Raw genomic sequence first — 27,211 nt, 5'->3', positions numbered from 1 at the left:
GAAAACGAGCTGTGTAGGGATACACACCGTTCTCTTTTTCAGACATACAGTTTACGTACTGAATCATGATCCAAATACGGGCCACTCTGTAGTGCGGCCTCGGCAGCCTCCCGGCCTTCTTGCCCGAGCACCTCCCACCCGAGCCAGATTGCCCATTGCCTAAGAGTCCTGGCAGGGCATGTGCTTGCCCTCTGCACGGGTCAAAAACCACATTTACCTCATTGCTGATGCAGAATAAATAAGGCCAGGTATTTCTGTGTTATTTATACAGTGTGCCTCAAGGGTTCTTTGTTCCAGAGCAGTCCAGTTTGCCTCACTACCTTTTTGCTACTTCAGAAGACATTTATATTCAGATTGGAAACTTAAAGCAATGCAGACTTGTTCTACAACTGTCCTGGCCGGGAGGTACCTTAACCAGTGGCAATTTACTGGCAACAACCAATGGAGATCCTACCCCAACAGCCTGAGGCTGAAATCTACTACAATACAAATACACTTTATTTTCTGAACTTCCTGCATAAGAAAAATCTCTCTCCCCCCCTCCCCTTTTTTTTTTAACTGTTTTGACATGTGAGAAAAAAGGGACAGGTATGTTATTATTACTAACAAATGTAGTATGTGACTTAAGAGTTTTGCAAATGAGCCTAATCGTCCAAATTCTTTAGGACAGATGTCTTGGGGTCGAGTCACATTTCAGAGCAATATGAAATCTTTCAGACCATGGGGATTGGATAATATGAAAAACGATAGCTATGTTGACTCTCTAAATTCATGCTTCTAATATAAATCATGCATTAAACATCAGTGATTTTGTGGGAAGAGTTTAATGCCCTTATGCAAAGCCCCAGAAAATAGAATTACATAACAGTCTTGAGCATTCATGATCTGGCGCATCCTGTCATTGTGTTGGGTTATGGAAGGGACAGCTTTTTGGTGGGTGACATGAACTCGAATACATACTGGATCAGCAAAACGAATCATGGCATTCTGGTAGAAACCCTTTCCAACGAGCATATTTCGAGCAACATCACCTCTTTCCGAGGCCATCTTTGAAGCAACTCATATTAGGTAACTTTGTCTACTCTGTAATTTAAACGCGATTACAACATTGCTAGGTCACACCTATAATACACAGGCCAAAAATAAAAGTGAGTGAAAAGCAAAATAAGATCATCTCTGGACATGACCCAATAAATCAGATGATTCATAAAATATATATGAAAAAGTTTTTTACATCTTAGAAAGCCAAATTATGTGGGTTTTTTTTTTCATAATCTGCTTTGTTTTAAAAATAACTGGATTGCTTCAGACATGGAAAATAACTAGATTTTTTTTTTTTTTTATTTGACCAGTTTCACACAGAGATTTGGGTCACTTGGCTGTTACAGCCAGTTGAATAGATTTTCATTCTCAAGGCATTTCAGCACTTATAATATACTTGGCCTTAATTTTGTTTTTGTTTTGTTTTTTTAATACTGGAGATTATGCCTTAGACCACGTGTACTAACTCTAATACTTCAATTAAGACATAGCAAAATGTTAGTTATAAGAGTAGACCCAGACATTTAACCTTGGATACAAAAATGTACATGTCAGTCAAAACATAAATTGTGGGATTTTAAAAACATTAACAAAATATTAATATATAAATTGTTGATTGAAATATTTCAGTATAATTTGCTTTCCATGTGATGTTGCTCTGCACATGTTATTTCAGGTCTTTACTAAATATGGTTTCAGCTTTTATAGCTAAAGTAAAAGTTCTTTAGCACAAAGCAGCAACCATAAACAACATAGCTATACAAATAGGTAAATTTCAGGGCAAGTGTAAGAAGTGAGTTAGGAGAGCCGTCTCTTTTTTTCACCAATGTTTTGGTTTAATGCAAAACTCAACACATCTCTCCCTCTCTTTAGAAAAGGCCTTAATAGAAGAATGAAATTCAAAATGTTCTGTTTTGCGATATAGACAGCTAAAAGGGATACTATGTTTTCAAATATAAGAATTAATAAAAATAACCATGTCCTGTTCATTATTTCTCCTTTCAGCGGAAGTACAAAGTGAAATTGAAAGAATCTTTGAGTTGGCAAGATCTTTACAACTGGTTGTTCTTGATGCAGACACCATCAATCACCCAGCACAACTTATCAAGACTTCTTTAGCGCCGATTATTGTTCATGTAAAAGTCTCATCTCCAAAGGTAATTAGATCATTTCTGCCTTAAGGATTAGAAGCTCATTTCTTTTGAAATATTCTTTGCTATGTGCTTTTTTTGTTTGTTTGTTTGTTTGTTTTGTTAGTAGGTAATGAGAATATCTTACTGAGACCCTTTCTCATGGGCAGTTTTTAATTCCCACAGTCTGAAATTCTGAGATAGCAAATAAAGAATAGCCATTGTTTTGAAGAAGGTCATTCTCTTGTGTGGTTCCCCCCTCTGAGCAGTTATACACGAATATAATAGAAACAAAAAATTAAGAAAGGTGAGGAAAAGTAAGGTACGGCTTTTCAGAGACTTTTGGTTCTATCTTAGTAAATTTCTTGGGTGATGTTGGTGCCTGTAGCACCTATATTCTGACCTCGGTTGAGAGAGTACGTAGTTCAGGAAAGGTATATACATTTGCCATATATAAAGTCAAACATCATTGTATAAAATCTCTTATAGAAAAGTTAAAGATACCTAAAAAAAAAATAAAAAAAAAAAAGAAAAGTTAAAGATACCTATATTCATGTGCTCAGGTTGGGTTCTCCAGGGAGTAGGGTATTCTGTGATTAGACATAATGGAATGTCTTCAATGTATCTTTATGCCACAAAGGTAGATAAAAATAAAAGCGAGACAGCCTCAAATTGGTCTCTTTTGATTTGGGTGTTCTTTCATTTTTAAGAAGTGATGATATTCTAAAAAGTTAATATGAAACAGATATCCTAGGGAGGTACTACCTTAATAATTAGTTTATTTTTAATGCCTCCAAGAGTGCAATTTAGCACTAAAATGCCAATTCAGCTTCCAGCCAGAGCTGTAGTCACCTCTCACAGATGGAGAATGTCTAAAGAAGCTGTTTCCTTCCCCAGCCCCTCAGCCTTCCATCCCTGCAGGCACTGGTTCTGCACAGGATGGACCTGAGAATCTTGGGCAAATCAGGATCTTTTGGGAACCGATAGAATGGATTGAAATGGCCTTGACTACCTGGAGGTCTCTTTGGCCCAGAACTGAAGGGGATTCGAGGACCCTTCGTTGCAGCAGAATAGATTTCAACCTCTTTTGTCTGCTGCCCCCGCCACACGGGGTCATTAAGTGTAGGAACGAAAAAAAAAATTAAGTGTAGGAACGGGGGCTCCTGTGGACATGTGTGCAGAGGCATTTTAGAGCCCCACTGACTAGTACTGTCTGGGAGCGAGAGCCCTGTTTCAGCTAAAGAAAATGGAAAGGAGAAGGGAGCATATGGCAAATGCAGTTATAGCAGGACCCAAATGACACAGCCAGTCACTGGGTTATGTTAGCAATAGGCCAGTGCAAATGTCTTGCCTAGATTCCTATCATGAAATCATCTTATTGATGTAAACTGGAACACCTCCATAATGACCAGTGACCAAAAGGACCAGATACATAAATGACTAATATTTATCTGATATTGTGTTAGTGAACTAAAATATTCCTTAGCTGAATTTGGACATGAATGACCTGGTACAGATGAGTTCCTCCACTTTTGCAGAGCTCTCTTTGAAATCTCTGGGTAAAATCTAGGGCGGGAGCTTGAGATCCCATCAGGACCTCACCCCGAGCGAGAATAGAATGAACGTATATCAAAGCCACTGTGAGAGCCAGTGTAGGGGGTGATGTCATTACAGAGTTTGCATATATGATTTTCCATATTGTATTTCCTCTCTATTAATACTCAGGGCTAATCAGGCTATAAAAAAGGTCTTGGTTTATTCATTTTTCTTTTAACTCATTGATTCATACCTTCTTCTACCAGGTTTTACAGCGGTTAATTAAATCCAGAGGAAAGTCCCAAAGTAAACACTTAAATGTTCAACTAGTGGCAGCTGATAAACTTGCACAATGTCCCCCAGTAAGTACCATTATTTTTTGTCTTAGTCATTCTTGCCAAGACAGGAGAAGGTGGCATGGTTTTTGTTTTTCGTTTTCATATAACCATTGTCATTTTTGTTCTAGAGTGATGTTGAATGATATGTTGTCATAAACATAAAGGGTTTTTTCAGACAGACTGCTGCTGGCATGTTGGCTACACACAGGCATCCAGAACTGGATGGTGTCTGCTGTGTACTAAGAAAGGAACCTAGTGTCCAGTGTCCCGTGTCCTTTCCTGCTCCTGGATTACTTCGCAAACACTCAGCAGACTACTTAATCCAGTCATGTGGACATTTTTATGAAAAGAGAAAAACAAATAAACCATACTGATTTGACTTTCCTTTATTTTTTTTTCTGCCGGAATGTTCCAGTAGGCAGAAAAGATATGACCTTGGAGGTTGAGAATTTATGGGAACTAGAAGACCCTGTGGTCGGAGCAGATGAAGAGGTCAGGGTTAAGATGAAAAATCATCTCACAGCAACTTTGGCCCTAGTTCCATTGCCAGAAAATGGCTGCTGAGTTGAAAGCCAAGAAAATGGCAGGGATTCCGGGGGGTGGGGGTAGATCACTGCTCCCCCCTGGGTCACCCGTGGCTGATGATGGGTGACTACCGCTCGGTTGATTTACCACTACTGTGCCTGTGTCTCTCTAAATGAGTTCTCTGCCTTTCCTACTGATCTGATTTACTAGATTTTTAAATATATACTTGTTTAAGGATCATTTATGCTCTGGGGAAGCATAAAATCTAATTCAGATGTTGCGAGAGACGATGCAACACAGCTGTTAAAAGTATGGACTCGGGAGCCAGATTGCCTGTGTTCAGATCCACCCTGGTTTTGTGATCTTGTACAAGTACCTGCCTCACCGGGTTGCTGTAGAGATTCACTAAGTGAATATGTGGTGAAGCTCTTAGGACGGGGCCTGGCGCATAATAAGCACCATCTAGGTGTTTGTATTACAGTTATCAGAGGTGCTTTGCATTGTGCTGATCGGGCTCTGTAAGGATCTGTTCCTGTCTGGTTCACCGCAATATCTCAGTCCTTTATTACGGTAGGCCTGCAGTAAATATTTATTGAATAAGTGAATGAATGAAAGGCAATAGGAGTATGATGCCTCCTTTTATTGGATGCTTATTAGATAGGCCAGACGTTGTGCTAGATGCTGTGCATAGATGCTCTCTATCCGCCACTGCTACCTAGTAAGGTAGGCAGTATTAGCCCCATTTGGTAGCTGAGGCAACTGAAGGAAAAGAAGTTAAATGATTTTCCTAAGGTCACACAGCAAAGTAGGATTAGATTAGGTCTACCTGGCTCCAAAGCCAGTTTCCTGTCCTCACTGTCCCACCCACCTGTGCACAGAGCTGGTTACCTGCTCGCCGATACCGTGGGTAGGTTGGAGTCCGGAGTGCTATGTTAAGAAGTTGGACTTCACACTGCCTGCGAATGAAGTCCACTCACAGAATGGAATGTGTACTTAAAGCCCTGTGTATATATTACCCCGCCCCTGACTCTATAATCCTTACAAGCTAAAGGGAGTTGACCTTTACCGAGTCCTACCAAAAGCTAGGACTGTGCTGTTGATTCCAATGAATAGGACAGCCTTACAAAGACAGCTGTGGGGATCCCTGGGTGGCGCAGCGGTTTAGCGCCTGCCTTTGGCCCAGGGCGCGATCCTCGAGACCCAGGATCGAATCCCACATCAGGCTCCCGGTGCATGGAGCCTGCTTCTCCCTCTGCCTATGTCTCTGCCTCTCTCTCTCTCTCTCTCTCTCTCTGTGTGACTATCATAAAAAAAAAAAAAAAAAAAAAAAAGAATAAGTAAGAAAAAGACAGCTGTGTCAGGTCAGTTTGGGTCTTCCGGGGAGCAGACTCCTAAATGGAATTACTGGAGAAAATGCCCATGGAAGACTGAAAGAGAAAGAGGACAATAAATAAATAAATAAATAAATAAATAAATAAAATAAAAAATAAAAAATAAAAAATAAAAAATAAAAAATAAAAAATAAAAAATAAAAAAAAATAAAAAATAAAAAATAAAAGAGAAAGAGGACAGAACAGGCCAGGAGAACCTTCCAACAAGACCAGACATAAATCTGATCTCATGAAAGGAAAGGAGGAAAGAAGGAGAAACGGATGGGAGGAGCTCAGACTGAGACATAGCCTTCTGGCACGTTGGTCCCACGTGGGGCAGAAATGTTCAGGCTCTAATTCCCATGCTGTGCTTAGGCACTGGCTAGGAGCAGCCTGTGGAGAGCATGGCGTTGGCTTGAATGTTGTGGTCGTTCTGGAAGGTGCCACAGTCTCCCAACTCCCACCCCACGCCCAAGGCTGTCTGCTGACCACACTCATCACGGCAGGTTTTCCAGGGTATCAGAGCATAGGCCTCTATGACCACCCTAGTTGATGACATCATCTGTACTTTCTGGAAGGGAAAGCTAAATCCCCGACTGGGAAACTCGTTGGAGGTAACAGTTAGTAAATGGGCCCCAAGATTCAACCCTAGATCTGTCTGACTCCAACAAACCTCTGTTCACTGCGCCACTCCACCTCCACCCAGCTATGAGGGGCGGCTGTGTCTCTGGCCCCCAACGTCGCTGTGCAAGAGGCATCTCCAGTATAGAACAAAGGCCTCCAGTGGTAAGAGGCAGTGGGTGGGGAAATCGAGGGAGTTTAGAGGGAGAATTCCAGTGCAGGCAACCATTGGCTAAGTCCCTGTGGTCCTTAAGGGTGGGTGTCCTGCTGCTTCAGACCTCATGTGGAGCGGAGACCCTTGGTAAGGAAGGAGACCTGGAAGTCCCTACTCTCTGGGATTGGCAAGAGAGGCCCGGGAGAGGACATGTCTCCCTCTTTTCCAGTCCTGTTGCTATTAATGGAACTTCCTGTTTGCTTTTGTTGAATCTAAAAGCATCCCTCACCCCCTTCTTTTGTTTCCTGAGTCAGTTAGCAAAATCTCTTCAACCGAATTAGGCTTTTTGGGAAACAAAACCCAGGAAGGGAAACGGGAGAGCTGGCAATTTGCTGCCACAGCACCCATCACTGCCACCCTCCCACCCTCCAGACGAGAAAACCCAGACCCTGCCACCTGCTAGAGTGGAAGAAAAGAAAAGGGTAAAGATACAAGAGGAAAAATACAGATTAATACCTCAAAATTCATTGGGCATGTCTGTCTTCGCAGATGTAGAGGGATCTACACTGTGCACGTGGCCTGGTCCTGGGAGGTCCCTGAGGTGGCTGCAAGATCTGAGGAAGTTTTAGGAGCAGATCTGGGGGGACTGGAAAGTAGTTAAGCCTGTTTAATTTTATTGGACAGAGTAGAGTGAGCAGAGGCATTGACCAGGAGGAGGCATTTCAGGAGTCTACCCGAATGCAAATGCCGGAAAGAATGGGCTGGCTTTCTCAGCAGCGAGCTCCTGAGCTCCTGGGGTCTCACTGCACTCATTTGGAGGCGGGACGGGTGGAGTGGACTCTAGGAACAGATGTGAGTTGTAAGAGGAATCTCCCCTGGTGAAGGCTGAAGGCTAAGGTGCCTACGACCCTTCTCAACCGTGAGACTGATTCTATCTAGATTTGGGAAGTGATCAGGGGACAGATGTTGGCGAAACCATGAAGGCTGTGGAGCCCAAGGAAGAGGAGGGGATGAAAAGAAGCAGAAAATATATCAGGTTGAGTGACATCCTCGTTGTTTCAGAACGTCATTGAGCTCAGATACTTGTGTGGAATGATCCGTGGGCATGCCTGAGGACGCGGCATCCGGGTCACCGTAGGGTTGAGTCAGACAGACTCAAAATACTCAGTCGTCTCAATTCTGTGTGGCTCACCTACGGGAACTAAACTACGTTCAACAAACACTCTCTAAGCGTCGAGCCTGCTACCTTGCTGGGTGCTGGGGATTCAAAGGCATGTTCCTGCCTTCGCGGCCTGCGTAGTCTAAGCAGAGTCTAACATCGAGAACAAACTGATGGTTGCCAGAGGGGCGGCAGGAGGGGGTGGATGAGATCGGTGAAGGGGGTTAAGAGGTAGAGACTTACAGTCATAAATAAATAATTCACGGGGACAAAAAGTACCGCCTGGGGACTGTAGTCAATAATTTGTAATAACTTGGGAATCCCTGGGTGGCTCTGTGGTTGAGTTCCTACCTTCAACCCAGGTTGTGATCCTGGAGTCCCGGGATCGAATCCCACGTCGGGCTCCCTGCATGGAGCCTGCTTCTCCCTCTGCCTGTGCCTCTGCGACCCTCTCTCTGTCTTTCATGAATAAATAAATAAAATCTTTTAAAAAAATTCAAAAAAAATAATTTGTAATAACTTTCTATGGTGACAGGTGGTAACTACGTGTGCGGCGGGCGCTCTGCAATGCGTAGATCTTGCACCTGAGACTGATACAATATTATGTGCCAATTGTGCTTCAGTGTTTCGAAAAGAGACTACAGTTGGCTAAGTCGACTGTTAGCAAACAATTTGGTAGATCATAGATAGTCTTACGGGTCTCACTTTATGAATCAAAAGATAGATTCAAAGATCGGTTTCGATTAGGATTTCTCCGAATCCTCAGCATTACTGACATTCTCAGTTGCATAACCCTTCGTGATGGGAGCCTGTCCTGTGGACCTCGCAGGATGTTTAGCTGCATCCCTGGCCAGTAACAGCTTCCAAATTGGGACAACCAAAAATGTCTCCGGACATTGACAGATGTCCCTGGGGGGGGCGGGGGGGGAACCACTCCTGGTTGAGAACCACTAGTTTAGGTTAATACAGACAAATGTTGTGGTGAATGATGTTTTCAGACGTCTTAGTAAGCGATTTCTTGAAAGATAACATTTTAGGTGAATTAAACTTGCTCATTTTAATTTGCTCTTTTTGTAAGAGCGGGTTTATTAACATTTATTCCTAATAATCGTTAGAGAAACACTTGTGTCCTATTAAAATGGACGTATTTTAGCTGCTGAGACGGTCGACAGTCGAGTAGTTGTGTGTATAATACGACACATCACCTCTGCAATAGCTGGAGCCGAGAAAATACACATGCATCCCGACATGCAGAGAACACTGAGGGTGCCTTAGGAGTTCTCCGAACGTCCGGGATCCCAAACGGCCTCATGCGTGCGCTGGGAAGACAGCCTCGCTCTATCATCACAGCTCAGCTGCAAATTCTTGTTTTACGTGACGGATCAGCGAACCTGGCGTATTATACAAGCAGCCGGGATAATTAAGCTTACTTTGTATTTGACGTTTTCTGAGCCCTGTTTCCGTTATTAGACATATTCACTGGATGTTGTTGGACTAGCATCTGTAATGCTGGAGGGAATTTTACACTCTGCGTTGGCGCAGGTAAAAAAAAAAAAAAAAACCTTTGGATCGTAAAAACTGGTGGTCATCTAAAAATGTGTCTGCCTTTGGCCCTGGTTGTTTTAAGACCATGATTATAACTGTCATTGAAAGACTGGTGCCCACTGTGTCACTTTAGTTGCTTTGGGAGGACGCGCACCGCGCTCAATGGGCCACCGCAGCTGCGGCCGGAGAGTCGGCAGGTGGCAGCGGCCGCGCTTCGCCAGGAAGGTAAAGGCCGCGGCGCTCAGGACGCCAGGTCTCAGGCGGCCCCGGAAAAGCCAGCCCGTCGGTGGCAGCAGGGTGGACCCGGCCCGGGGGTTGCGGGCAGACGGGCGGCAGGTGCACAGCAGCGCTGCCTCGCGGCCGCGTCCTCCACAAGCCGTCACCGTGGGCCGTGGGCCGTGGGCCGTGGGCCACGGGCAGGTGCGGGGGGAAGAGCGCGACAGCCGAGCACTCGAGACCGTGCCCTGCAGGCACAGCTGGGCTGCGAGGCTGCGCGGCGGCCGGGGGGGGGGGGGGGCATGGCTCCCTCTGGGGAACCCCTGAGTCAGTCCCACCTCCTCGTTGTTCGCATGAGGGGCCTGAGGCCCAGAGAGGGCGCCGGCTTTTCCAGAGTGAGGTCGTGGGGGGCAGCCCCCAGGTGTGGCCGCCCTGCGGAGAGGCCGGGGCTCCACGGCCAGAGCCCAGGGCAGGGGGAGTGCCTCGGGGTCGGCCGCACAGTGACCCCGGGGGAGGGCAGGCCCCCCACGGCCCGGCGGTCGTCCCCAGACACTGGCTCCAGGCTAGGCGTGCTGGGCGCTCGTCGGCAGGTGCAGGGGGCTCCGGGCCGGGCGGGGTGGGGCCGGCCCCCCGGGCCCCGAACCCGGATGTCAGGCTTCTCAGGTGGCAGCTCCTGGGGCCGTGGACCCCCCCGAAGCTGGGGCACTGGCCCAGACAACGTGCGGCCTCACCTCTGCAGCAGTCCGCCGGCCAGGGGTCCGCCGTGCCCAGACTCAAGGCGGGGCCGCAGACCCTCGTCCCCGGGGGAGGGGGGGCGTCAGGGAATCCATGGCCAGCTTTACCCTGCCATGGACACCTCTTCTGCTTTTGAGATTTCATTTATTTATTCCTGAGACACACACAGAGAGAGAGAGGGAGGCAGAGACCCAGGCAGAGGGAGCAGCAGAGCGGCACAGGTTCCGACTGTCTTTCCCATTCAGCTTATTGAGGTTCAAACTGCGCCTAAGATGAGCTTGCCGGGGCCCCGCAACACTGGGACGCTCTCTTTTTCCCTACAAGCCCCCCTAAATCTTTCAAGATTCTTTTAATTTAGTGTCCAGTTTCCCATCACTAGGTGATCAGTGAGTTAAGTGCTCAGGACTTCAAAAGCCTTAATAGTCACAAGAATGCGTTTTGCAATGTGAAAGAGGCAGCATTTGGCTACTTGATGGTCCCGTTACACATTGGCCACGCGGCCCTTTGGTTTGGCCGAGTAGCGTCTGCCGTTGTTCTTTTTAACGGCGGCAGATTTAGGATCTCTGTGTTCTAGTCGCAAAGAAATAAAAATGTACTCATCCCTATTATCCCTTCTTTCCTTTTATAAATAGGAGACATGCCCGGCCTGAGGTTTTATCCACGCACAATGAATACACGCGAAGCGACGCTCCTCCCGTGGGAGACTTTATACGTGTTTAATCTCATGCCTTGCTAGTGTTCAATAATGTACCAACTTTTAAAAAAAGAGTAAGAATTAAATTGCAAAATTAATTTCTAAGTTTTATAAACTTTTTATTAAGAAATGTTCAATAGCAACATCCCAGATAAAACACGCCGCCGATTATGGGTGAGGTTTAATGAGGCCCAGCCCTCTGCGCTGGAACAGATGGGTTTTATAGACGTAAGGAAGGACCTGGCCACTCGGTCTCAGCATCTCCCCTCCCAAAAGAATGTAAAAGACATGAATGGAACCTGCTCCAGTTCTCAATGTAGGAACTGAAAAGTGGTCTATCTTCTCTTCTTTTTTTAAATTTTATTTATTTATTTATGAGAGACACAGAGAGAGACAGACAGACACAGGCAGAGGGAGAAGCAGGCTCCACGCAGGGAGCCCGAAGTGGGACTCGATCCCGGGACCCCGGGGTCACGCCCTGGGCCCAAGGCGGACGCTCAGCCGCTGAGCCCCCTGTGGTCTATCTTCTGTAAAAATTAGGGTGACCAGCTGTTGCACGGCTCCCTGCACTTTCCAGAGTCAGTCACGGATCATCCCAAACGCCCCAATACTGAGTGCCGGGCAGATCAGGATAGCGGGTCGGCCGGGTTCCCTGGGAAAGTGCGCGGCTCTGTAAGTGGGCAGCCAGACGGACTGTTAAGTCCTGAAGATTTTCCTACAAGACACTGCAGATCGTCTTCCTTCCCATCAGATTCCTCGCCGGCCTGTGCCTCCCCCCGTCCCTGGCGTCTGGTGCTCTGAGCCGCGGCGTGAGCCCGAGGCCTGGGTTTCTCTCCTCCTGTTATAAGGTGTTAGGATTTTATTCGTCCCCACGAGCTTAACCCAAAAAGGGACGTGCGGTGCCTGGTTTTGCGAGGATTGGTTTCACCTCTGCTCGGGAGGCACTGCCTTCCGCAGCCACGACATCTCCGTCCACTTCCGCTAAAGAAAATGTCCCATGGCACGATGTCAGAGGCGTTGGCCGGGGCAGAGCTTGCTGGCAGCCTCGGTCGCCCGGTGTCTGGCAGGCACCACGGCCCCGGGGGCGAGGAGCGTGTCCCCTCTTCCCTGTGACCGTCCCTCCACCCGTAGCCAGGCCACAGGCCTCAAGTCCCACACGGTAAGGAGCTAATTAGCCTTGAACCTTTACGGTCTTGAAAACCTGGCAAAGCTGGTTCGCATAATGCACGGGGCTGCTTCCCTTTGAATGTCACGTATAATTTTTTCAAAAAAAAAAAAAAAATCTTTGCCCTTATACTCACATTCCAACGCTCTGGCCTAATCAGCTGTGTTATTTCCTACACCATTGAAAAGAAAAATTGTCGCAGGCACACGGGCTGTGAAAATCTTCTTAGTCGAAAATAAGCCGCATGTGTCGGTTTTCATCCAGAAGCTGAAATTTGCTTTCCTCTGTGCTTCTGAGAGCGGAAAAGCAGCTTCAAGTCATCTCCCGTCACGTAGCTGTCCTTTTCGCAGGTGCAAAAGCATCGTTTCCTAGAAATGATCGAGGCTTGAGCAAACCGCCCTGAGCTGATAGATACAAACCCTATCCATCGGCAAAGAGGGCACTTTATTAAAGTCCCTTCTAATCAGGTGTGTGTTTGAGCGTGTGCAGCGCGACCGTGCAGCACGTGGAACGGCCAACGGGACAAAAACCTTCAGAGAAAAATACTCGTTAGTGGGGGCAGGGGCCCTGCTCTTTCCCCCTCTGGGCGTAGGGGTCCTGACTGTGCGGTCCCGACCCTCAGTCCAGGTGTCCCCGGAGGCTCCTTGACTTGGGCCCTTATGGAAGGCCGCCGACGGGATTCTGGGGCTACGCGTCGTCGAGAACGTGGGGCGGCCCCGTGCGCTCCTGCCGGGTTAGTGCTGCGAGAACATTGCCATCGGGGACACCAGGCAGGTCTCAGGGCCGACCCTTGTGACTGCTGATTAGCGGGGGGCTGGGGGCTCGGGGTTGCAGGAGGCAGGAGTCCCCGTGCGTTGCCCGTAAGGATGCGCACTGACAGGCGCCGTAGGGCCGGCCGTCGTCCCGCTGCCTCACGGGCCTCGTGGGTCTCTCACTGCCGTGGGTTCTTCTCTCTGCTTTATTCTCTTCCCTCTACGGATAGAACTCTTTGACTTGCTCGAAATTTCCCCTCCCTCCTACGTTTGACTTTCACCTACGTCTCTGGGCGTCCTTCTAAATTCAGAACTTGGAGGCTGCAGCTCGGAACGTTCCCGGGCTCAGTCTCCTTATTGTTCTGAGTTAAATCCCAGCATGACTCGGAGGGTTAAGGGTTTGAATACTAGTCTCTGCCACTAGGAGGGAGTTCCTTGAGCGTGGGGACGATGTCCGGATCCGTTGTCACTATGCTGACAATGCCTAGCGCAAAGCACGTGCTGAGTGGGTATTTTATCAATACAGAAGTCATGCCAGGAAACGTCTAACATCTCCTAATAAGAGGAAAAGTGGTTTTCTGAGTGGGGGAGGGGCAGAGGGGGAGAGAGTCTGACGCAGGCTCCAGGCCCGGCTCCGTCTCAGGACTCAGATCAAGACCGCAGCTCGGATCGAGAGGCAGAGGCCACCGGCTGAGCCTCCAGGCACCGGGAAGCTCCCTGCACGGGCCGGCTCGGCGGACTCTTCTCAAATACCCGACGCTCTGGCTCGTGGCTAAACTTCCCGCCGCCGAACATCCGTCACCGGCTTTCCAGCTGCCTCACCGACTCTCGTCAGGGTGGTCGGCAGAGACCAACGGGCCAACATTCAGACGGCGAACGTCGGGGCAGAGGCGGTTTCCGTGGTGGCCTCTGCTCCAGGGAGGCCTCACGCTGATGAGCGCGGGCAGCTGGCCCAGCACCCCGCGGTCGCCCAGCGGGACCCGGCGCTCCCCGCCACCAGGGACCCTGTCTGACTCAGCGGTGGAAGGTTCTTATTTCTGCAAACTGAGCTCGTGGGAGCCGCGGGTGGCAGGGAGAGGAGGCGGCGGTGAGGGCCACTGCGCTGGGGTGGCCTTCCTGTGTGGGAGCGCCGCGGGCCTCTGACTCTTCTGGGAACCTCTGTCTTGGGTGAGTCCTGTCCGCGTTCCCAGCCCCACGGCAGTGACACACCAGTGCCACTGTGCTCCTTTGGGGTGGAAAAATGCCTCCTGAGTACAGGCCAGATGCGGGCCAGGGTCCTTACGGACCGGAACCTGGACGCCCGGTACTTCCTGTGCGACCCCCTTCCTACCCACAGTTAAACACTCCTCGTTCTCGTTCTTTGTTTTTTAACTGTTTCCTACTGTGATCTTTTGGTCGCAGGAATCACCGTCGTGTGATTTTCTAGCATTGATCCTAAGCCGTCCTTCCGTATGATTTTATCGTGAGACAGATAAGATTTTCACGAACATTCTGAAAATTACCTTAGGACACGGTATTCCCGTCAACGTCGTTACTTTGGAAGATGAAATGTTTATTCCAGTGAAACGGTCCAGTGATGCGACCGTTCGTATCCCGAACTCCTCTTTCAACGCCATCCACTTGCTTCTCTTGTATTCTGAACTCGGTATAATTGAGCTCCGTAGAAATACACGGGTAAATATGAACGTGTTTTTGCTGTATTCCACGTGGAACACCTTCACACTCACCTCATATGTTTCTTCTAAATAAAGAAAGATCTCAAGATTTAATGACGTTTTCCCGTCAGTGTCCGAATGTGCCCTTGGTTGACTGTGCAGCACCTCCCTTGAGTTTCCTTTTAGCAACCGCCAGGACAGCTCCTCAAGTGTGATATTTGCTACTAGATGTTAGAAATGCTATTATCTGCATTAAGTGGAATTTCAGGTCTCATTGACTAAACCCTGAAGTATAGGTAAAATGGATTTTTCATGTCATCTGCAGGAAATGTTTGACGTTATACTGGATGAAAATCAGCTGGAGGATGCGTGTGAACATCTGGGGGAGTACCTGGAAGCATACTGGCGTGCTACCCACACAACCAGTAGCACCCCCATGACCCCTCTGCTTGGAAGGAATTTGGGCTCAACTGCACTCTCACCATATCCCACAGCGATTTCTGGGTTACAGGTATTGTCACTTCCCACTCCTGTTGTTCCCGCCTTACGTTGAAGAGCTTCACTGGGGTGAAGACTGGGATCGTCCTTAATTTGAAGAGGGAAACACGAGTGGGAATCCTATAAAAAAAATCCAAACTCTTGCCTCACCGAGGCAAAGTTACCCACGGCGGCCCTTTCCATAGAACTTTGCTCTCTGTTAACATATAATGACTTTTCCTCGGACAAAGTCATCCCTCCTGTGTCTAAACTCCAACAGGACACTTGCTACCTACTCAGTGTGACCGTCCATTACTTCTCCAGGTCACTTCTTAAATTTCTTTACGTAAGATATTTTGGGGCAGACGGTCCTTTCTGACGGCCCTTAACTACTCCTGCCCCGCAGGCTGCCCGGCCTGTCCCCCAGCGTGGTCAGTACAGAACGTGCCCTCGAGGAGAGGCTCTCTATCTGGAAACAGTGACAGATCCCTTAGTTTTCTCGGGGGTAGTGGGCTCCCATCTTGGTCAGTGGCTATGGCAGGACCACGTAGGGAAGTTGGGCACCCGCTTCCAGAGCCTACTGGAATGTCCCCCAACCCACCGCTGGCTGAGGAACATGGAGGCAGCTGAGCCCTCTTGTATCATGACTACTTTTATACTAATGGGTTATATAATGATAATCATGATTGGAGATCGTGTAGCGTTAACTCCGAGAGAAAGGGCACTCCCTGAGATGCTATTATGACCATATTACTTTGCTACAGAATTTCATCTTTGTAAGCAAAATAATTACCCTATAAACGAGTAACTTTTGAGGCTGGAAATGAACATGGGAGATGCGCTGCTGTAATACGGACTCTGCGCGCGCCGGGACTGCTTCTGGCCTGGTTTCACTCACTGCCTGTGTGCTAGTCCCAGTGTAGCATCTCCGCTGCCTAGTTTGGATTGGCTCTGAATTGTACATGGTGGGATGAGAAATGGACGATGCGTGAAGCAGTCTGCTTCTATAATGCAGGTAGAAGCGAAATGCACTTTGTTTATGAATACAACAGTCCAGACTCATCACCTCGAAGACATCTACCTGGAGTGGCTTCCCAGTTTCACTTGAGTTAATGTGATGCCCTTTATCCTGGAGCCTATTTCTCTTAGTGACGATGGGTATTTAATTGTTAGACTCCCGGCTGAGGTTAAAGGCACAGGATGTGGCTGCTGAATGATTTTCCTGCTGCGTGAAAGTACGTGTCCCTTAGAGGAAATGTGGCTGGGTCCTTGGTGTCATCAGGACCCTGTTTCTTAACTGAGGTGACCTAACTAAGTAGAGAGACACAGCAATGATACGTGTGTTCCCATGATTTGAAGAAAAATGTTGAATAACAGTTTCTGAGCCATCAAACAAGTGTTTGACAATATTCATTTCAATGAATGGTATTAAAGGAATCTAGTTTCTATCTGAAGGTAATTTTTGCCGGACATTTCAGTCGAGAAGTAAGAATTGTCAGTATCAGTTAGCCAGCTGGCTCCACAATTATTCTAGACTCCTTTGGAAAGAATATTTTTGAGAGCTTAGCATTTATGTATAATGAAGAAACAAACACATCATTTCATGGGGAGCACGGATTATAATTGCACGAAAATATTTTTTACAAGTATAAGGACCATTCAGCTACATAAAGGTGAAGTGTGTGACTTTGGGAGGAGAAAGATTTTATCAGCCCAAGAGAGAAATAAAATAGCAGATGCTATTCTGAACCTTAACTTATTTCCCAATAGTAAAATGATCCTAGTTTTTGCAGTTGAAGTGGAGTTATTAGGTCTTCCTAGATATGTTAAGTTCCGTTCAGCAGTGAACTTTCAATCCTCTATTTTTAATAGGAAGCATAATCGTGTAGCATGATGTAATTAAGTTCATGAATTATCAGCATTTCAGTATCTTTGCATGTTGTGCCCTAGATGAACCAGATCTTCTGAGTAGGACGTTTGTGCATCAAAATTGCTTTATTAAGTCAGATAGTTGGCATTTTATGGTACAGACCCTACTGTTGCACATACATTTGCATATTCTAGGTGAATTAAGTTGACACGATCTAATCAATGGACGATCTGATATTTTTAGAGTCAGCGTATGAGGCACAGCAACCACTCCACGGAGAACTCTCCAATTGAAAGACGAAGTCTAATGACCTCTGATGAAAACTATCACAATGAGAGGGCTCGGAAGAGTAGGAACCGCTTGTCTTCCAGTTCCCAGCATAGCCGAGATCATTACCCTCTCGTGGAAGAAGATTACCCTGACTCATACCAGGACACTTACAAACCCCATAGGAACCGAGGATCGCCTGGGGGATATAGCCATGACTCCCGACATAGGCTTTGAGTCTGCAGAAGCAAACAAAAAATTCATCTGTTGACAATTTGCCATAGCACTGCTAGGATAAACCAATCATCTTAACTTGGCAAGTACAGCACAGTATTTACTGTGCTTGTGGTCTGTTGTCATTTGATGCTAAGCAAGGGGCAAAAAACAACAACAAAAAAGTACGTTATGCCCTTAAGTCTAGATGGTTATTAGATGCCCAGTCATATAGATATTTTTAAGCTCAGCATTTACATAACAGTACCTTTTGTTTTCTTCATTAGATTTAGACACATCGATTTGTAATTTAGGGTACTTATCAAGGCACATATAAAATAATTTCCCATGCTGGAAATTCCAAATGACCAGTTCCAGTTGGAACCAATTTATAAACCAATTCCTGTTGGAATTTGGGTGAATCGACTAGAAAGTCTACTTGAGCATGTTGCAGTCAATTTAAAAATCTGAAAAAAAAAAAAAAAAAACCAAAAAAAAAAAAAAAAGACCCACAAAAACAACCAAAAACCTAATTAATAAAAAAATCAAAATACCGAAAGAAGCCAAAACCAGATATGGTATTTATTTGCTGGAAGCTAAATTTACACTTAAAGTTGAAATGTATAAACATTTTAACATATGTTAATGTAGACAGAATGGCTTTTCAAACTCACCAAATGTATTGATAGTGCCAAAAAAAAAAAACCCACCTCAAATTAATTCAGAAATTATACACTATCCTCAGATTTTAATATTTTTGTTTCTCTACTGGCACAACTGTTGTATTCAAAGTGTTTTGCTTTTTGTTTAGTCACTACTGTTAGCTTGTTTGAAGTTGGCAAAAAAAAAACCTCAAACTTTCTTTAGCAGTGAGAGAGAACACTATAGAGAAGCCCAATCATAGGTGGTCACGGGAAGTGGAAAAGGGGTGTTTCCCCTTTCCTGGCTCTGAGCACAACCACATACATCCAGGAACCTGAAGTCAGTGAGGATGGGCACATATCCTCCTGAGCACGAAGCTAAACATCTCCAGATGGGAATTCATCTCTCCAGCTTCCCACAAACATGGGCCGGTATTTCCTGCCAGCACAATTGCATATCTTTCCATTGCTCCATTCAGTCTCTGTCTTCGAATATGTGAATGTTCTAGCCCTTCCCCAAATTCTTTATAGTCATGCTAACGACCTGTTTTACATGGAATCATTCAATTTTGATATCGAAAGCTGTGTTTATACAAAATGATCAAATGAAAAAAAAAATGTGAAAACAAATGATGAATTTAAAAGCTTGCAATAAAAAGTAAACTCATAAATTCAGAGTATATTTGAATCGTAATTAAAATTGCAGCATTTTTATTGTCTAGAATTATAAAGAATTTGGAGATTGAGCTGCCTTATTTCTAATGAACAGTCCTGTTCACCTGTTAAGTCTTGACAGTTTTTCCAGTGGCTATAATTATGAAATTGGTGACCTTCGTCTTCTATTATCAAGGAAGCCTTAGATTCACTATGATCCAAGGGATTACTGAAATTGACCTTTTTATACAATACGCAAATATCTTTCAGAAAAGACTCTTGTTTCTAAAAGTCCACAACGCATGCGTTTTTCTAAAGCCCCAGTAGGACCAGGCGTAAAAATACCTTTCTACTGGCACGTGTCAGGAGGCCTATATTTTGAAGACAATGATAGTTGATTTCTATTACCCTATTTTCCTCCCAAGCCTCTCAATCTCTAGGCTTTCAGAGCATGCACCAGTTAAATGATTTTCCTGACCCATGAAACCAAGTTCCACATTCTCGATTGTGATACACACCTTGAACCGCGTCATGACGTCCCACATTCCCTCCCCTCCTGTTCACCATGCATAGTCCATCGTGACCCTCTTCAGCTGTAACTGTCTAAGTTATCTCACGTATTTGACACAATCGGAAATACGGGCTCAGTCAGTTGTAAAGGTTAACATGTGATATTGGCCTGTGAGGTTCTTTTGTCATCTAGTGAAGCTTACAGAACTTTCAGTTAAGACATTTGAAACAGCTGCATCCATTAGACACTTCAATAAACATATAACCTGCCATTACTGAATACTTGGTTAGAGCACAGAAGAGCATTTTCCAGCAAACGAAATATATTTATTACATGTACAGCACATATTTGCATGAGAAAGAAAACATTAGCCAAAACATTTTTCTATATGCTTTACTGGTTTCTTGTTTGTGCGCATTAAAGTATTTAATTGCAAAGAGTGCACCAAGGTGATAAATTTAGACTAGACAGCTGTTCAGCTTTTTCTGTAGTAGCATTAGCAATCTGGTCATTTAACTACTTTAAGATACTTACATTTTATGGCAGGTAGCTGCAACAGCATTTACATATATTTCCTAGTCAGCAAGATTACCATATTCTTTCAATTTTTAAAGACCACTTGTTTTTAAAATCCTCTCAAAGCCTTGTTTCTAAGTCTTCCATGTCATGCTGATAAAGAGAGAGGTCCATTCAATATCTGTGCACAAAACCAATCTGTCGTTTGCCATCAAGTGTCCGTACCTGTTCTGCTTTGCATTCTTATTCAAAAGCTAACAATCGTGGAAAGGGTAAAATATATATTTTCTTGATGGATATATTTAAAATTTTACGTTGACTTGGCATATTCTTTTCCATTCCTTTTGTAAAAAGTTTATCTTCTCCAAGTAAATAAGAGATATACATTTTCCTTTTTTTAGTGTTAGAGTTTACTGTGTAAATGATGCTAAAATACAGATATATACGAAATGAAAGTTTTATTTTTGCCAAGCATATCAAGCAACTTTGAAAAATACATATTCCACAGACACTTTGTTTTTAACTGATTTCTTTTCAAAATAGCAAATGATAAGCAGAAGAAACAAGTCTTACAATGTGTTGAGGCTGTTTTACCTTGTAGAAGTCACATATTCCGTAACTTCAGTGTATGTAATATCAGAATATGTAAGCTACATATTCTGTGATTTCAGTCTGCGAACATGTAACACTGTAGACTCATGTGACAATGTGAAAATGTAGTTCTGGGGGAAAAAACAATGAATGCAGTTTGTCAGTCCTGATGCTAATTCTCAAGGCTATAATGTGACTCCAGTATTATAATCAATGATGTTATCTTGTTTACTCCAATATTTAAAGCAACACTTGGAAATGTTTATAAATGACTGATGATTCTCTCTTATCTTTATACAGTTCTATTGGAAAGCATATTGAAATTAACAATTTGGACTGATAGCCTTTCCTAATAAGAGAGTCTTAATTATGTGACAATATGTCATTGCACTTAGTCCTTAATGAAATGAATTTTTTAAATATAAAACAAATTCTAAGAAAATTATTTGTTCCCTTTGAATAATTTGTTAATTACTTTAATTATTATTGTTGTTGCTGTTTGCAAAATGTATTTTTGGAATGTTAACCTCTTTTCATACCTGCATACTTGAACTTGTCTTTTTGTGTGGGGGCCTTAAAATTCATAACAGGAAGCTAGGGCAGTGAAAGGGAGGGAGAGAAGGAAATTACGCCGAGAGATGGCTTGCAAATCTAAGCCCTGAATGAACATATCATAAAATGTTGTTGAGACCCAGGATGTCAGTCAAGAATGTTCCTAGGCAACCTTAATTTGCATGCTAGCGTAATATTTTAGTTATACAATTTTATTTTGGTATTTGCTAAAAAATAAAAATTAGTGATGCCACTGTAGAAATTGCCCTATATATTAATATTTATACTACCTCTTCTCTAGAGAAGACAACTGTCTTTTAAGAGAAAAACACTTTTCAAGAAGTAGTGATCAGATTTATTATGCTTGTTGCTAACCTAGCTGCAAAGCTAAGTGCATAAATCCTTAAAATATACTTTCCCTTTACATTTTAAACTGTTTCCAGAATACTCGTCACCCCTCATTTCTTCCATGTTGGTGAAGTTTTCTTTGAATTGGTTCACAGTTTATCAGGACACAAGGTTAATTTAAGAAATCAGTCATCATAGGGGACAAAACACGCTGCAAGGGAATTGCCCCTGTATGCAGTTTGTTTTAATATCTAGCTCTAAGCCTAAAAGAGTGGATCCAGAAACTTGATATTTAAGTGCAGCTGGTTTGAAAATTCAAATTTTTGTTTATCCTTAATGTTTCCTGTGGCCAGTTAGCCATTTCCTAGATAAGGTATGCATTATCTTGGACTCCCATGTCATTGGAGTAAACTTCATACAGATGTTTTAAATAAATGGGAATGTACCCCTTACTTCTTTTATATTTCTGCCTTTGTGTTTCATGACAATGTTGCATGTTGTTTTCTTTTTAATTATATAAAATTCATCTTTGAATGACTATATGAATGACACTATAGCAAATTCTGTAATAAAATTTGTTTTATTAGTTCCTCATATCTTTAAATATTGTTAATACTCTGTTACTAAGTTACTTCCTCCAACTGTGTCTATAGGGCAGAGAACAGGCCACCTCTTCTACATGATAATTATGATCAAACCAGTCAATACGATAGTTGTCAGCAGACAGCAAGGATAACATTTTTGTTGTTGACTTAAACAGTCAAATTAGTCAAAATAGTAAAACTGGGTTATATGGACAGAGAGCTACAGCATTCAAAAATTACTTTTCAAAGGTTTCTTCTTTTCTTAAAATGAACTTTCTCAAGTGAAATACATCCTCTTCTAGCAACCATCTTTATCTTTTTGTGGATGGTTTAATCCCAAATACTTCCTGTAATTGAGGGACAGTATGAGGTGACTAGAAAATATCTCATCAGATCATGTCGAGCAGAGGCTGTAACTCCCACTTACCACGAGAAACTTCTAAATAAGGGTGAACAGCAAGAGTGTTGGAGAGTCATAGTTACATAGGAAACTTTCCTTTGTTTCTTTTGATGTATGTAAAATACTTGAGGAAAGATGGTAGAAAATGTTCCTAACATCCTCTTTGAAGATTATAAGGAGTTAAAACCAGAGCTATGTGAGAACCCAGAGTGGCTGGCCTCTAGCTTTTCAATACTTTGTAAGTATTCTTGGTTACGTTTTGAACACCCAATTTTCTTGACAAGTGGCTGTCTGTGTTTATGTAGGGGCCACCCTGGCCCTACTTGCATGCCATTTCCACACTTTTAACTGAAGTCAGTGTGAATTCTGTATGCATAAGGATGTATCAAAGATGCAGGACCATTAATGCTATATTGTTGCATACTATTTTTCATATGCCTTACAATATTTTCTGGGAAGTTATTAAAATGGGAGCATTTTATTGCCAGAATAAATCTATGTTGTTACTAGTTATCTGCATTAGCAGTAGAAAAATAAATAATGTAGCAAAACGTATATTGTATAGTACAAAATTATAAAAGATATATATTTTGCCAATAATATGGAAATAGATCGAGGAGAGAGAGGAGAAGCACATTTGTTATAGCACAAACTTATAACGAAATCCACTGTTAAATTCGGCAGTCATATTTTTAAGAGTATATAGATTTAACTCTAAGTTTTATCAGATTTATTTCATCTACCATCTTTTTAACTTGCTGCTTGATACTTTTCCAGCAATTTACTTCATAGCCTTGCAATCTGTGGATGTAATTTATTTTACTTTATTCCCTTGCATAAAAATTATTAAATGTTATTTTGTGATGAGACTCATACTATATTTACTGTTCTTATTTCTGCTCCTTCAGTAACAACTACAAAAAATAATGGCAAGTGAGCTCATTGGGCTCCTCTAAATTTTGGACATGTCTGAAATGCTTTGTATTTTTCACAGCCTAAAGTCAGGATGATAAATAAAGGTGTCCCAATAACAACAAAAAAAGTAAAGTATTTAGGGATTCTTCGATTTGTTTTGTACTGAATACTATTTTGAAACATAAGTTTAACGCCATTAGCTGTTTTTTTTTTTTTTTTGAAGGGGTGGCGGGAGGGGAAAACATGAATTTATTAACACTAAAAATAGTGTTAGTTATTTTTAACACTAAAAATAGTAAAAAGGCAAGTTGATGTAAAAAGATTTTACCTATTACTCTGAGGGCTGTTGGAATCCCAAGCTATTGCTATATCTCCAGGTACAAGTGGGAAAAAAAGTATTGCCTTTGTCAAATAGTTTTTTCCTTTTTTTGAATTTTAGTTACTTATTTTAATAATTTACCCCCTTTTATTTTTCTTATATAGGTAAATGTGTAGCATTCTACAAGGCATGCTGGGTAAAATATACTATGCAAATGTGTACAGTGCTGCATGTTTTGTTCTCCCTCTGCTTTAGTGGCTTTAAAGAAAAAAAATGTGTTGTTATTTTTGTGAACAAAAACATTTAACAAAGAAAATGCAGAGTGCATGCATAGAGTATCCTAATTTCTATGGATTTGTTTTATGGAATTTAAATGTGTACAAACCAACTGCATTAATTTTTTCTTTTGTATAATAAATGAGAAAACACTGAAACCAGCGTTATACCTCTCCTTTATATTACTCTAAAAATAGATATTTATATTTACATCATTCTAGAGGTATGTTCCTATACCTCTTGCAGGGAAAAAAAGGTCTAAACACTCTCACAACATGGGTTTAGTTAAATGATGATTTTCTGAATACTCTGCTAGGTGCTATGAGTTATTACAAAAGAGTATTATATTAGGAAAGGGGCGTAAATTAAATACAGACATGCATAATAGAATATATTAAAATACATATGCAAAATAGGATCGAATACAATATAGAAAAATAAACTAGATGAGCTAGAAACCCCTGCGTGATACGTGTGGCAGTTACCGGCTGTTTCCATCCATATCCTGTGCCCATTAGTGTTCCACGGAGGGCGTTAGGCCTTGACGGTTCGCGTGCTCAGTGTCAGCTCACCATACTATGACTTGATGGACAGGGGACTTTTCTTTCATCGCGGCGCACAAGAAGTCCAAAAGAAACGTGTCCTGTGTTGGCTGTTATCATTGCGCTAACATCACATGATGACTTCCAAGCAGCCAAGCAATTTCACAAACATTATTTAATTCATCTGATCGTCCTGGGAAATGGGCAGGGCATAGATTATCAGCCCTGACTACAAGTGAGGAAACCAGAGATCATTGTAACTTCTCTCTGCAAAGTATTTTCATCGAAAAATACGTGTATCAAATACTTTTAAGCCGGTAGTCATGGAAGCGTACAAAACAACTCCTGGAATACAGGAAATGTTGGCTGTGCCGTGAATGCACTTTAGACCCTGGAGAAATGCTCTGCGGGGCTGGCCGAGCCAGGGAGGCCTTTCAACCAACAGCCTGAAACTCCCAGAAGGAAGAACTGCGGCTCACTGCAAGGACGCCCTCAGCCTGCCCACGTGCTGAAGCCCCCTCCCTGGCCATCAACACGTCTCTACTAAGAGGACGGGTTGTGCAGGAGCGTTGTTGTCCTGTCATACAACACGCAGATCGGCACGTGGTTGGACTGCAGAGCACAGCTCTTGCCGTGTTTAAGGCCCGTTTGTGGCAGTGACCAGCTATGAGCTTGGGGCAATCGCCTCACTTGCCAGCACTCCCATCTGTTTTTGTAGAGCAACTCTCCTTGTGGTTACGGGTCGCATTCCCTTGTTTCTTTGTCCAGTAATTTTTTTATTGGGTTCAAGATATTGGAAATTTTCCGTTGGGGATGACTCGGTCTTGTAGTCCTCTAGAGAACGCTGCACTTGTTTTGACAGGCAATTGTACAGGAGTTTGATCCTCTCACGATTTGTTTTTAAGCTCCTTTAGGACTGGCCTAGAGTAGGACCTTTTTCTTAGACTCATACAGCTCCTCTTCCAAGGTCTCTGGGATGTCTACCGAGAGTCCCCGGTACGTAGGGGGTGCTCTTCACTCTGATCGAAGGAAGGGAACTCAAATGATTGCTGGCCCTTAGTAAGCTCCAGGAATTACATTTTGTACAGCTCCCTGGTACTTGTTTTTTCCTTAGAAATTGTTATTGGCCCAGCCTCGTGGGGTTTCTGCACAGGTACAGGTTGATAGGCAGCCAAAGACTCAATGGCCCGACGCAAGCAGGTTTCTGGAGCTTTCCTCTGTATAGCTCCCTCCTTTCAGCCACTCCGCTTCACAGCTACCTTGATCTCTTGGACCACTGATCTACACCTTCAATTCAAGGAGACGTCTAGACTCAATCTGAGTTCCCATCCCCGCTGTCACTGGCTAGGAATTGCCTCCAGGCAGAAAATCCAGGTAATGGTCAGACTTAACCGCATTTGGGTCTCTTATCAGGGATCACAATCCTATGCTGTGTGTTGCCCAATATCTGAAAACAGTTGTTTTCTATATTTTGTCCATCACATCACTATTATCATGGATAAATTAGTCTTTAAAAATTTCTATAAGTCTATTTTCACAAATAGCTTCATACCACTCCATAAACATTTGCAATCACTTCTATAGGAGTTCCAAATTTGTATTTCACCCATGGGTCCCTATGCTTGGACAATATTGTATTAGGCAAATCCTTTTATTCTTTGTCCTTTTTTGAAGAGACACTTAGAAAATAATCTGGGAAACCAAGCCTTAACTCCACAAGTTAATATGGACGTGACAACCACTTAATAAGTGGACAGTTTGAGAGATATGTCGACAGTTTGAGAGATATGTGGACAGTTTGCAAAATGTCCCAGAGCTGCTAAAAGCACCACGTGCAAGAATGGAAATATTAAAGAGTTGATGTAAATTAGTTATGCAAACAATACTGTTGTTTTTCTAAAGCAGCCATTGAGAGTACTTTATTATGTAAATATAAGCATAACATAAAATATATTAATATAGTAATTTTCTTTCTCTTCATATGTCTCCTCTAACTTTGCCTTTTCAACCATAAGCCCCCCCCCCAAAAAAAATTAAAGGACTTTTTTCTTGCAGTCGTTCAAAAAGAGACATGTTTTAGTCATCAGTGCTGCCCTTTGCTTTATAGGTACAAATTTTCTAGCTCAGTTAAGAAGTGTAGACTCTCAAGGTCTTACTTGTATTTTTTTTAATATATATTGACAGAAGATATTATATGGCCAGTAGATTTGGGGCGAAAACATGTAGTTTATTGTTGATTTTGTTTAATTTCATTTTGCTTTTGAGGATTGAGAGTCAGTACAGCCCAACAGTGCCTTTTATAGCTTCCTCACTTTTTTTTCCCTCTCCTTTTTTTTTTTTCTTTTTTTTTTAAAATCAAAGTTAAGGAGAATAGAAGGGCCTGGAGCTGTCTCTGATTTCTCTGTGAAAGAGAAGTAAACAACCTTAGTTCTTTTTTCCCACCTCTTGCCTTTAACAAGAGTAGAGGCTGGTTAATTGTCAGATTATCAGATGATTATATCATTGGATGACCTAGAAGCAAAGAAAGGCCTTAGAGACAAACCTACTACGTTTCCATATGTTAAAACTGAGGCCTAGAGAGGTTAAGGAACTTGCCCAGCTGAAAAATAACACCTGTCATTAGAACCTGGTATCACCTAACCAGGTGACACCCTTCCATTCTAGTTCTCACCACATGCCCCAGAGCGGAGGGCTGACTAAGCACGATGTGACACTTGCGTAGCACGAGACACAGCTATTCTAGGTGTGCAGACAAGACGACTGGAAAGCAGAGAAAGTATTTGGCCAGCTGTTTAACCAGTTTGCAATAATGGGAATGACAGCTGGAAAGGCTCGTTGGGGCCACATTCCGGAGGAAAGGGAGTATCGAGGGCATCTGGGCTCTCCTAACCTGTGAGTG

General features: G+C 43.5%; 1 protein-coding gene across 5 annotated transcripts in view; it reads left to right on the top strand.

Annotated features, from left to right (window-relative positions):
- CACNB4 (calcium voltage-gated channel auxiliary subunit beta 4) overlaps positions 1-23,928 on the top strand; it is a 222,293-nt gene extending 198,365 nt beyond the window's left edge. For all 5 annotated transcript variants that reach the window (XM_077861730.1, XM_077861731.1, XM_077861733.1 and 2 more), the window contains 4 exons: positions 2,047-2,198; positions 3,974-4,069; positions 14,962-15,147; positions 17,227-23,928. In XM_077861730.1, coding sequence (XP_077717856.1) covers positions 2,047-2,198; positions 3,974-4,069; positions 14,962-15,147; positions 17,227-17,487 — 695 coding nt within the window. In that variant the 3' untranslated portion in view covers positions 17,488-23,928. The remainder of the gene's footprint in view (positions 1-2,046; positions 2,199-3,973; positions 4,070-14,961; positions 15,148-17,226) is intronic.
- Positions 23,929-27,211: the final 3,283 nt, after the last annotated feature.

Source organism: Canis aureus, chromosome 20, assembly GCF_053574225.1.
Source record: "Canis aureus isolate CA01 chromosome 20, VMU_Caureus_v.1.0, whole genome shotgun sequence".
NCBI classification, from domain to species: domain Eukaryota; kingdom Metazoa; phylum Chordata; class Mammalia; order Carnivora; family Canidae; genus Canis; species Canis aureus.
The sequence above is the reverse complement of the archived record's forward strand: the minus strand, read 5'-3'. Positions and strand labels throughout refer to the sequence as shown.